This window comes from Ciona robusta, chromosome 8 (assembly GCF_009617815.1).
Source record: "Ciona robusta chromosome 8, ASM961781v2".
NCBI classification, from domain to species: domain Eukaryota; kingdom Metazoa; phylum Chordata; class Ascidiacea; order Phlebobranchia; family Cionidae; genus Ciona; species Ciona robusta.
Genome location: NC_143242.1, coordinates 4,058,569 through 4,070,483, shown reverse-complemented (window position 1 = coordinate 4,070,483; position 11,915 = coordinate 4,058,569). Strand labels below are relative to the sequence as shown.

Here is an 11,915-nt window from a genome sequence, read left to right as displayed (position 1 = left end):
ACCCTAGAAAGGAAATGTAAAAAGTTACAAACAATCCTAAAAAATGCGACAGTTTTAATTTCAAATAAAGCCACTTTATCACACAAATACAAGTTCAGTTTATTTTTAAAGTACATCCATAATGTTGTTCCACATTTATCTTAATTTTTAACAAGACTTCAACGATTGACAACCATCCGCAAAAGCAACTGAACCGGTCCCAGCTATTTTAAACCGATTGAGGCATCACACTCCCTTTTTCTCGCAGTACCAACATACCTACGAGGTTCAGGAATTGAGTTTGTTTACCAGGAACCACTCATCTGGTAATCAATGTTACAACAAGTTTGAACAACTATAAAATCAAAACAATAAATCACAGAATGCCGGGCTAGAAATGGGACATGTTAATGGCAGGAAATAAAATTTCGTAAACGGAAAATTTGGACAATTTATTTGTTTGGATGTAAATTATAAAAAGTGGTACATTGGAAATAATTTAAAAATGTTATATGTTTTGTTGATTTTAAAATTTATATTTCCAAAAAATGTATAAACCTGAATAATAAAAACCAATAGTTTCCTTACACTATTTGAATTTAATGCAAATTAACATTGTTAGGTGTGAATTAAAATACACTGAAAAGGAAAAGAATTTATAGAACAAATTAGAAGTTAATAACTTGTAGCAGCAATATGGCACACAAAATTCGATTTTAAATTTAGTATTTGTTCCAACAGGAAACCAGCTAGCTAAATAATTCAATAATAATTTGACTGGAAATTTTTTCTATCCATGAATAATTCATGAAACAACAGAATATAAATAAGATTATGTTAGTCTTTATGAATGCACTACCTTCTTAACTCTTGAATTTCGAACAACAAAATCACAAGATATGAAAATTGTTTTACTCGATAATTAATTCATCAATAGCCCAGTCTTCATAACTGCCATCAGGCATATACCGTCTTATTATAATCGGAATTTTCTTTGCTTTTAATTCCTTCATCGCAATTTGAAGTGGGTCAGTTTCCCCTTCGAGTTCAACCATTACCGGAGCATTCATTGAAAGTTGTAACGCTCTCGTTCCAAGAACTCGAGCACGTTCGTACTTCGTTAAATAAGGCGTAGTGATCCTCTTAGTTGGCTCTATTTGACGACCTTCGGTTGCATCTAAAATCTCAACACCCTGCCCCTCATCCTCAACAGCATCAAGCTCATTTGCATCTCCAACATCATCCATGTCTCCTCCATCGTCACCAAAGCCATCAAAATCATCCTCATGGTCAGACATGGTCAAAACTTTTACAAATTTCTACTGAATGAATATTTACACCTGTACAAAATTAAATACATGTAATAATAAAAACAGAGCTATACGAGCAAACTGTAGCACTTAAAACCTGTTCAAAATTATATTGTACAATAGGTGTAATGGGACAAAGCTGGCCTAAATCCCAGGTCCTTGACAAGGACATCACCCAAAAAGAATAGAAGAGTTTGAGATATTGCACAATGAAAATAAAACTATTAACCAGTAAACTATTGTCAAGCATATATAAACTTGATGAAGCTTTTCTAATTTCTTGCTAAAAAACAACATTAAATTTATTAAATGTTGTTTAAACTTGTACAGTAACATGTTTAAAGATTGCGGGGTATATAAACTTCTCTCGTTGGAAGGTTATTATGATTTCACATAAAATATTCAATTCCTTTTTATCATCTCTTGCTAATCAAACTAGTAACCATTGTGTGGCACAACGTAACTAGGCAGCCTGTAGCAAAAACATTGTGCACACATATAGCATATATTCAGAACCACTCAAGCTACTTTTAATTAGCAATGGGATAACTGAGAACTAAACCACTAAATCCCTATAGCTAAAGCTAGGCTTATTAAGATGTTGTTTAAGCATACTTACATATCAAAATAATGTATTACCACAAGGCATAAAATGCATAGTATAGCATAAAGTTGGTTCCTGTTTTGTATAATACAGTAGCCTAACAAAATCTTGGTAATTACCAAATAACGTTACGAGCTTCACTGCTTGGTAATCTTTACAACTGGACAGTGGACATACAGATTTCCGTCTGGAATGGACATGTGTGTGCTGTCTATCACACGGTGGCGATAAGCAAATAGAAGAAACACTTTTCTGCTAGCGATTTTGTCTAGAAACTATACAACCATAGTACTTTTCTAATCATGGTTAAAGCAAAGAGCTCTTTGGTTAAAGTATACTATGATGTAACATGTTGGACAACAAAATATGTAGTCTTTAAAATACATAATATTGTTTAAATTGCTAGTAACATTTAACCAATAAAAAGTAAATTTAGATTTTTTAAGCTGATTGTTCTTTGGCTTACAGGTGTGAAAACAACAAAATTGTAATATGTAACCGCGAAAACCGCCGTAATATGTTGTTTTTACACAACAGTTGGTAAACTTAAACCCCTAAAATGCAACTTACTTTAATATATTTGCATTCGCGCCACCCAACGTCGCCACCTAGCATCCGGTGTTCAATAGCAAAAAAAAAACGAGAACGAATAAAACTTAGAACGTAATGTCAACGTTGTACAGTTTCTAGTGGTCGTGAAGCGGCGTCTGGTTCCAGTTTTGTATTGTACCTGTAAATATAACTGGAGAACATTAGCACTGTAAAAACACGATACGATTTCTGCGATTTTAAAGCTAAATTTCTAAATCATTTAGTTTGCCATATATTGTATATAATGATATGTAGAAATTGAGATGCTATTCAGTAATTATGTAAAGTTCACTTGGATGTAGTGTCTTCCGCCACTACCAGCACAAGCTGAGCAGATTTGTTAGATATAAGAACGGATCCATACTTTGCTTGTTTCAACATTACTAGCAGCTGTACATGTTAACATCCATGTATATATGGAATTGTAATACAACAGTGCTTCGGAATTTCAAAGTTTCAACGGTATCAATGGCAAATTGCCTCATATTGCAGACTCCTTAACAGCCGTCACCAACACAGCAGTTAGGTGTTTCTTACCAAATAATACAGGGTTCGAAAACCGAAGCTAGATGCTGCTATCATTGTTAGCAAATATGTTCTTGGGCATGACACTTAACACTTAAAAGAAGTTGTTCCAACCAAGTGGTCACTAAATAAGTTTTTTAAATTCGTCCACTATAAATTTTATAAATATAAAAATACAATGCAAAGTAGGCTGACACAAAGCAGATAATGTAACTGTGTTATAACTTCCAAAGTTTTCCTGTACAGATAACTAAGTGACATTCGTTTATTGAAGCTTGAACTTCCAGTGATAGAGTTTGAAAGCTGTTGCCACCATGAGTTATGAAAGTCTTGATGCTCGGATCTTTATTGGGGGGTTAGATCTTGATTGTAGTGAACAAGATCTTGAAAAGGCATTTGGGATGTTCGGGGACATTTCTCAGGTTATGGTTCTGAGAGATAGAGAGACAAATGTTTCTCGTGGATTTGCATTCATGTCGTTTGAAAGTCAGGATTCTGCTGACGAAGCTATTCGAAGAATGCATGGGGTGGAGATAATGGGCCGATGTGTTACTGTTAGAAAGGCAGAGAGACAAGCAGCAATGGCGGATCGGCCGAGATCTAAAAGAGGAGGATTTCGAGGAGGAAGAGGCGGGGAGCGAAGGTATGATGGAGGAGATTTCAGAGGAAGAGCTGAGAGGAGAAGTTCGTATGATGATGACCGCCATGAAGCAAGAGACTCATATGTTTCAGACAGGAGGAGTCAATATGATGATCCAAGAGGAGGGTTTCAAAACTCAAGGAGGGGATATAGAGGGTCACAACGAGGATTTGGAGATTCGCGAAGCTATGGTGACTCAAAGAGCTTTGGGGAATCAAGAAGTTATTCGGATTCGAGGTCTGGAAACAATTACAATGGATCCCGCCCAATGGGGGGTGGGTATGATGAACAAAAGAGGGATTATAACCCTGCACCAAGGTATGAGAGTCATAGGGATGAAACTTATGGGTCGCGTGGTTATGAGGATAGATACAGTGGAAACAATAGCAGAACAGAAGTTGCAAGATCAAGGAGTCCAGTGGCAAGATATGCTGGAGCTTCTTACAGGGATGAGAGTCCAGTTGCTCAGAAGAGCAGAAGAATCGCATCGGATAGTGTCCAATATAGAAGGGAGTATACATCACCAGTTTCAAAGCGCCCAGAGCGGGGATATTCACCACCAACAAGAACAAGAGAGTCAAGAGATTCAAGAAGGGAAATTGTTAAAGATTCAAGGCCAGCTCGGGGGTATACAGAGACTTCATACAGAGATTACAGCTCACCAACTCGACGTAGGCCACGAGATCCTTCCCCGAATCAATACACTGCATCTACATACACAGATATAAAGAGCGCTGCACCAGACAGGAGTTCGTATTCAAACTCTCGTCGGCAGCTCAGTCCACCAGTGCAGAAGCGAAGTTACTCAACCAAAAGATCAGATGTTGGGTTATCCAGAAGTGGAAGGGATGGGGGAGATATAAGGGAGGTCAGAGATTCAAGAGATTTTCAGTCAAGCAGAAATACTGTGACTATAGATCGTGGAATCCCAACAGGTAATGTAACTTGATTCTTTGTAGTTCTGCAGCAGTTAAAAAGCTGCCAAGCATAATTTTGTTTATAACATTGTTTGAATATGGTAAGTAAGGAGAGTCAAAAGGTAAAGAGACTTGGAAAAGCATTTGTTTAATAGTTTACTCTTCGTAAGATTACCAGTATCTTAAATTGTGTTGCCTAAACTCATAATTGCTAACATTCTGTTTTATGCTAATGAAAATAACAAGTAAGTATGGTATGCTGATATAAATATGACCTAGTTAAAATTGAAGGTACCCGTTACCAAGAAGCAGACGTTCAATATGGGACAACAGATAGGTATGCTGCTTCTCCAAGTGCAAGACAACTAGATGGGCATGACAGAGTATCCAAAAGATCTGCACATAGAAACAGTCCACCCACAAGGAGCCGCAGATTTTAGATACCAAGCTGCCGCTATAAACAATTATGCTGAACTGTTCAAATCTGTATAAATCTGCAACTTCACACAGAAAATTCACTGAAATCAAGCAGCATATCAAAGCTGCTGGAATATTATAAATTCGAATCGACCTTACTATGTTTGCAACATAACAGGTGCTCATTCTGTATATGACTTATTCGTTACATCTGCTTTTAACTGATGCTTCATTTTAAAACAACTGCATTACAAAATTAGAACATAAAGTTATATTTCTGTGAAGTTAACATTTAGGTTGCTAACAGCAAACAGTGGTAACGTCGGTTTAAAAAAATCATTTATCAGATTGACGTTGTTCAAAAAGTGGGCTGATAAACTCTGGCAAAATGTGCTTGGCATGACCATATAGGTTCCCTGTAGGTGTAGAGTATACACTACACAGGTTAATATTGCACCCCAGACGGCAGATGTATTTATGCAACAAAAACAGCAACACTTGATCTACATTGTACAACAACTGTGTCAGAATTCTTTGCTTCACAGTGCAGGTTAAATTCAACCTACCCAACAAATTTAACGGAAATAAATATTTATTTTATGAAAAACTTTGAAAATAAATTAAAAGCTAAAATGTAGGAAAACTTCTATAATAATTCAAACTCCTCTTCCATGGAGCGGAATTTACGATCTGGTTTTGGGGATTTTGATTTATAAATGTTCGTTAATAGTGACTTGGTGGACGCAAGAGAAAAACTGAACTTATCAGTTGAACTTGAGGCTTTGCTTTCATCATCACTGACTGCTATCACTCCGTCCGTTTTATCTTCAGTGTCAAAAGTTTTTTCATTAAACTCTATTTCAGTAAAACCGTCACTGCTTGTAGGAATAACTGTAAAGGAGTCAGCTTCAGATTTTCTTCTTATTCTATGATCTAATGCACTGCCCTTCATTATTAAACACAGTGGATAACTCATCTTCTGTTTTGGAGGCGATAAAAACTTATTTGCTTCACAAACAAATGATTGGAAGTCTTTGTAATCGCGGCAGTAAAAACCTAGACAGCAGCTTGGGTCCATCTTGGAGATATTTGTCTGCAAGAAAAGAGACGTTAACTTTGATGACAAAAGCTCAAAAACTCTATTAAAGATTTAGAAAGGTTATAAATGCAGTGAAATAAGTTTTCCCTTGTTGGTTGTAACATTAACTGATTAACACAGTGTAGAAAATCCTAGGTGTAGCTAGCCCACTATGTATTACAGGTTTATTTAAGCCAGAAGTAATTGTCTTTACTATCCTGCAGCAGTCACTTCAATAGGAGTTAAAAATTGCTGAAAGTATTATTATCCCTTACATACAGAATCAGCCAGTACACCTAAAGAGACTTGTAAATATAGTTGTTGTTGTTGTTACCTTTCTGGGTGAATTACAATGATAATTTTGCAGCAGATCATTCTTGAAAGCAGCTGGGTGGTCAGCTTGTTGGCAGTAATGTGGGTCCAGGTAGAAGAGATATTCATCTAACAAAGGAGGGATTGTAGTGTGATTCAGAAGTGGTCTGTTATCTTAACCATGTTATTGTTATACGAAATGGTGGTGCTAGTGTTTTAAGTCCATGTTTGGCACTGTACAGTCTGCACCATCATATTGCTAAAGAAATATAGGAAGTGAGTTGTCATTACAGCGTTTCCAAAACACCAAATAGTCAAATACACACTAAGCATAACCAAGTAATGTTAAACCTTGTATTCATATCATAGTACTTTGCTATAAGTTGGGTAAACAGTAAATTCCGAGAGTTAAATACAGCTATGGAATTGGTACCTTGAAATCCGATAAAGTAAAGTGAATGTTTTGGTTTCCCGCCCATTATTCCAACACTCTGATCCAACGTCAGCATGGATTGAATGCATGGGATGTATATTGGGTTCAGTGTTGCTTCTCCAAGACGGACAGGGATCAACACAATAACTGATCTATTGCTTGAGGTGGTTGAGGTTTTTAGATCGGCATCACTGGCTGTGTTTTTCCATTCACACATCTCGATGACATCATCAATATAAACTGAGTAATAATTATTAAAATATATCTAAAATTCACCCTTAAACCCATCCAAAGCCCACATGGTTAACAGAATAGTAAAACATATAGAAAGTTTTATAGTAACCAGTATTTTGAAAGGACAGTTACAACAGTTTAAATAGTTATGTAACAGCACACACAGTATCTTTTATCTTTGGTGATTTTTAGTTACAGAACTTTGGTTTGGAAAACTTTGTGTAACATTTAAAGTAAGGTCTATTGGGGATTGAAACTTGGTAACTAGTAAGCGTATCTGCGCATGTAAAGTTTATAAAACCAATATACTGTGTGCAAAAGAACACCCATGTAAACTTTGATTTGTCCCACTTCTTTATTACAGTCCTATGAATAAATATTCATCTGTGTTCAACTAATTACTTGTCTGTCAATCCTTATGAACAGCCAAACTTAATGGATATCCCATGCAGTATTTATATAAAGCCACCCATTACACAACCAACCTGTACTATCTTGAGCAATGTAAACCATAATGTTGTTTAGAAGTTCTGTCTTTCCCTTGGCGCACTCTAAAGCATCTTGCATGATGTAAGCTGCAGTGTTTGGGCCATACCAGTTGCCAGGCTTGCAACGATAACTTAAACCTGTTGTTTGTAAGGATTGAAGTAATACATAATATGTGATGCAAACTTTGGCCTACATCACATCAATCATATACAATTGACTATACATTTAGACAATACACCACATTACAAGGATAAACTATGTTGTTGTAAGGATATGCTTGGTTTTCCACAAATAGTTTTGGGTAAACACATAAATGCCACAAGTCCTCAGCTTGATTAAAAACAGGTGTAAAGGTGCATTTTTGCTATGTAACAAAACAGCAATCAAGTAACAAACCAGCATACCTATTTAGTATTTATCCTTGGATAACCTTTGGAAAATAGTAAAACACATCAAGGTGCAAAGCAATACATTCTAAGAACAACTGATTTAAACACTAAGAAGTGTAAAAGCTTTATAAAAATCTCATTTGAATAAATCTTATTCTTATATAGACTAAAAGCATACCTATTTCAGTAAGCTGATGCAAACTAAACGGACATCTGATATTTTGTTCATCAAGGAACCATGTTATAATGTTTCTATGGATGTCAGACTGCTCCATGCTTAGTCTCGAGGGTGTCCAACGCCAGTTTCTGCCTATGGAATAAATCAATGTGTGGTCCACTGTGTTTATTTTACAATGTAAACATACTTAAAATGGGACTATATCAAAAATATGGAAATTCAGCTCCAAAGGGGCCTAGTCTGTTTGGCTCTAGTACAGTTAAGGAGTTCCATTTAAAGGAAAAAATAAATTCAAAGCTACTCACCCAACAAATGGACTATAAAACTTTGAGCTATCATCATCTGTGCAGTACGTAGCATACAACCCCATCCTGTATCCGATGTTAAATTTGTATCTATGGAATTTATTGCAATTTTATTTTATATGGGCAAGGTCCTATGGCAAGCAACTTAATGGGTTCCGGGATTTAGGGCAGATTTTGGCTCATCACCACAGTCAGTCCACAGATAAAGTAAATTTACATCTCAGATCATATGTTGTACATAATATAGAAGAAAATATGTTTTAAATACAATAAGCAGTATTAAAATCGGAACTCCAAATTAAACTGATTTGTTGGTAATCCTGATATTTAGTATAATCAGCTTACCATTCAAAGTGGGAAAGCCTTTTCTATACGTGAACCAGAGTTTTGAATGAAAATCAACCAGAAACAACTTGAGGTGTTTAGGAAGCATATTATAACTTTCACTTGTGCTTTGTTGGCTGCCTTCTGTAACCAGATAGTTTTGGAGTTACATAAAAGGCCTTTGCACAATGGAAAACATAACTAAACCAGAAGATATGGGGTTCAAGGATCAAAGCTACCACCATTTGTGCCTTGTGGCATGTTTCTTTAAAAACCAGAAGCAGACCACATTTTTAGAAGCAAATAAGAAAAAAATGTAATCTATGACAGTATAATGCAAAAAAATGAACTTTAGATAGACAGATTAAATGTGTAATGTGATATAAGCTGTACTAAAATAAGATATAGACACTGGACTAGACACTGTAAGTGTTAAATCGGAGAATTGAGATGCTTTACATTTGATATGAACATGCTACGTCATAAAGACAACAGATTTGGACATTTGGTATAATACCCAGACATCCTATCACATGAGAATTACTGTTAAATTATTCTGTGTTGGTTCACCTGCATTTTCTGATGTATCTGATGACAGGCTTGGCTTTTTGAGATGATAACATTTACCAAGTAACCATAGTGGAGAGTCTTTCTTAAAGCTTGGGTCAGATCTCATATCTGTTATTATGTGGAAATTAGAAGGTTGAAAGATTAAATGTAATAACAAAGTGTGTGGCCGCAATCATTCTAATCAGTCTGAACACAAAATAAACAGTTACTTTACTCCTTTAAAACATAACGTGTACTTTGTGTTTGCACACTTAGTTTTACTTTTGACTTTAATAAATTAATAAGCTACTATATAGACAACCTGTTGCCGTTATAAATATATATTGCCATTGAAAACCACTTGATCATAGTTTGCCAATGAATAATAGTGGGCTTCTAATAATACAATAGGTCAAAATGTCATTATTTCCCCGTACTGCTATAATGTAAATGCATTAAAATTAGTGAAACCTGAATCGGTTTATAGAACAATTGTCAATTATAATATATTAACATAAACAAATCATTGTGCTGGCATGGTATAATATTATATTGTTATACCAAAAATATTAAGTCTAAAGTGTTAATGCTGTGAAAGCTTACCATATCTGAAGTTATTCCATGTTTCCAAGAATTTCGATTTCATATTTACTCCGTTATCTGGTTTACTGCTCGCTGGTTGAGCAGTCTCTCCATTTGAAGGGTTATTACTAAATGAGATTGACTTTATATCCTTGATCAGCTCATCAAAGCTGGATTTAAATGCCATATCAGAGGACTTTGTTAAGACTTATGCCATATTTATTTCTTTATCTTATGCACATGACGTTGGCAATTTCAAAGTCTACAGTTCTGTGGTTTAACAAAACCTTAAAAGAGACACATTATAACAGTTTATTAACTTGTAAGTTGGTAAGTTTTTGACAGAAAATGGAGTGAATTTGTATATAAAACAATGAAGTTGAAGTGTACAATGATTGTTCTGCATGAATTCATTTTTAAATAGTAGCATAAATAAAAATGGTGGATGTATACTTGTTTTTTGCTATGCGGAGAGTCCTTTTATAATATTATGAAAGTGAAACCCTTTTATCGAATATCTGTAAAAGTCTAGACTTTTGTATCAATAAAAGTTTTGGTAGCCAGAAAGCTGTCTTGTAGTAACAGCGGAAATATATTCATAATTCATAAGAAATATTATACACCCAGCAATGTTTTGTTGAACACAACAACTACGATAAAAATTATCATAGTCAAATCTCCCAATAACAAGACTAAGTGTTTAATAGTATTTCATTTAATTTTATTGCCAAAATTGTCACTGGTTCGGTTGAAAACCTTGTGGCTGGTTGGGCAGTCTCGGTGGTTGGTTTTGATTGTCCTGTATTTGGATGGTTATCAAGTTACTTGAGCGTGGAATGGCCACGGGTTCTTTCTGCTGTGCAATTACTGCATGGGGAATTGATACAGCTGGTCTAGTTAGGTTCACTGAACTAGCAGGCATTATCAGTTGTGGCGGGGGTACTGTGATAGGGGGCGGGCGACCCACATTTACTGGGGGCATTACAAGTGGATGGGGAGGGGGGATGATTGGGGTTGGGGGGATTTTACTGTGGCGGTGCTGCACATGAGCTTGTAGGTCTCGCTTGGATAAGTAAGTTCTCCTGCATCCATTTGTTAAAGAACACAGCCATACACTTCCAAGAGGACACTGCTCAATCCTCTGCACACTGTCCTTGCATCTTGGGCAATTGTTATCAGTTTTCTTTGCACAAGAAAAGCAGAATACATGTTTGCAAGGTATCATTCTTCCATAGCTACGTATTGGTAAAGAACAAGTCTCACAGACGTGAATCATTGGGTCTCTTACTTTTTTGCCAATCAAATGAACCTGTATATCCCAATCATGTGATTTATCTCTATGATGACTATTCGAGCTTTGCATATTCCTCCCATATCTATTCTCATCCATGTAATTATTAGGCCTCCAGTTTCTTTCATCTTTGTTGGTATGCTTCTTATAACGATCTGATCCGTAACTGTCTTTGTGTCTTCGTTTTCTTTGCATGTGGTTATCGTCCATTTTTGATTTAAATGCAGAGATTAAAATCAACTTACGTCCTATAAAGTGCTTTATGCGTCTGGCTGATGTTTTCCAGGCTAAAAAATATTTGGAAAACTTAATTAGTTTATTGTGATATTTCCATTCAAACACTTCATAAATATACTCAGAATTACAAAACATAATTATACAACTCACAACTGTTCGCAACGAGTTATACGCAATGAAACTAGACTACTAGGGCCAGAGCAATAAGAAGCGTATTTGCGCGACTTAAAACTCATTTTAACAACTAATTACGTGTTGAGCAAATATGACTCGTAATAACTTTCTCTATATTGATCTGCTTGTTTAACCTCAGCTATTTAAACTGACATTAACGCAAATGCCATATTGATCAAGAAACAGCGAGTGTGGCGTGACTGTAACCATTTCGTGTTACGGGGATATATACCAATTATATGACAAACTAATCGAACAAAGCGTAGCAGCAAAATCAGCGCACGCTATCGTGATGCGAAGTTTCAACATATCTACAAAATTGCACCCCATATAAAAACCGTATATAAGATGTTTATG

The 11,915-nt window shown here is 35.7% G+C and overlaps 4 protein-coding genes across 6 annotated transcripts; 1 reads left to right on the top strand and 3 right to left on the bottom strand.

The window, feature by feature from the left end:
* Positions 1–3: 3 nt before the first annotated feature.
* LOC149732456 (DNA-directed RNA polymerases I, II, and III subunit RPABC2-like) lies at positions 4–1,349 on the bottom strand. The gene has a single exon (XM_089882421.1). It carries the CDS (start codon positions 1,275–1,277, stop codon positions 891–893), a length of 387 nt encoding a protein of 128 aa, XP_089738547.1. The 5' UTR covers positions 1,278–1,349; the 3' UTR covers positions 4–890.
* A 1,249-nt stretch (positions 1,350–2,598) lies between these two features.
* LOC149732455 (uncharacterized) lies at positions 2,599–5,255 on the top strand. Of its 2 annotated transcripts, none has more exons than XM_089882404.1 (2): positions 2,599–4,584; positions 4,846–5,255. In XM_089882404.1, exons 1-2 carry the CDS (start codon positions 3,324–3,326, stop codon positions 5,004–5,006), a joined length of 1,422 nt encoding a protein of 473 aa, XP_089738530.1. In that variant the 5' UTR covers positions 2,599–3,323; the 3' UTR covers positions 5,007–5,255. The 2 variants fall into 2 exon arrangements, with proteins under 2 accessions (XP_089738530.1, XP_089738532.1); XM_089882406.1 differs by having other exon boundaries at positions 2,619–4,584; positions 4,858–5,255.
* A 173-nt stretch (positions 5,256–5,428) lies between these two features.
* Positions 5,429–10,062, bottom strand: LOC149732454 (cysteine protease ATG4D-like). Of its 2 annotated transcripts, none has more exons than XM_089882401.1 (9): positions 9,878–10,062; positions 9,296–9,403; positions 8,747–8,869; positions 8,402–8,491; positions 8,097–8,228; positions 7,526–7,666; positions 6,807–7,046; positions 6,396–6,502; positions 5,429–6,076 (listed from the first exon to the last, which is right to left on the bottom strand). In XM_089882401.1, exons 1-9 carry the CDS (start codon positions 10,041–10,043, stop codon positions 5,630–5,632), a joined length of 1,554 nt encoding a protein of 517 aa, XP_089738527.1. In that variant the 5' UTR covers positions 10,044–10,062; the 3' UTR covers positions 5,429–5,629. The 2 variants fall into 2 exon arrangements, with proteins under 2 accessions (XP_089738527.1, XP_089738528.1); XM_089882402.1 differs by having other exon boundaries at positions 8,747–8,866.
* An 81-nt stretch (positions 10,063–10,143) lies between these two features.
* Positions 10,144–11,469, bottom strand: LOC149732453 (E3 ubiquitin-protein ligase Hakai-like). Its single transcript, XM_089882415.1, has one exon. It carries the CDS (start codon positions 11,355–11,357, stop codon positions 10,593–10,595), a length of 765 nt encoding a protein of 254 aa, XP_089738541.1. The 5' UTR covers positions 11,358–11,469; the 3' UTR covers positions 10,144–10,592.
* Positions 11,470–11,915: the final 446 nt, after the last annotated feature.

Excerpts from the sequence above, each read along its gene's own strand:
- LOC149732453 (XM_089882415.1), bottom strand. The coding sequence starts at position 11,357 with ATGGACGATAACCACATGCAAAGAAAACGAAGACACAAAGACAGTTAC.
- LOC149732456 (XM_089882421.1), bottom strand. The coding sequence starts at position 1,277 with ATGTCTGACCATGAGGATGATTTTGATGGCTTTGGTGACGATGGAGGA.
- LOC149732455 (XM_089882404.1), top strand. The coding sequence starts at position 3,324 with ATGAGTTATGAAAGTCTTGATGCTCGGATCTTTATTGGGGGGTTAGAT. Across the intron at positions 4,585-4,845 it reads AGATCGTGGAATCCCAACAG|TTAAAATTGAAGGTACCCGT; the intron begins GTAATGTAACTT and ends AATATGACCTAG.
- LOC149732454 (XM_089882401.1), bottom strand. The coding sequence starts at position 10,043 with ATGGCATTTAAATCCAGCTTTGATGAGCTGATCAAGGATATAAAGTCA. Across the intron at positions 8,870-9,295 it reads AGATACATCAGAAAATGCAG|AAGGCAGCCAACAAAGCACA; the intron begins GTGAACCAACAC and ends ATCTGGTTACAG. Across the intron at positions 8,492-8,746 it reads AGGCTTTCCCACTTTGAATG|ATACAAATTTAACATCGGAT; the intron begins GTAAGCTGATTA and ends TAAATTCCATAG.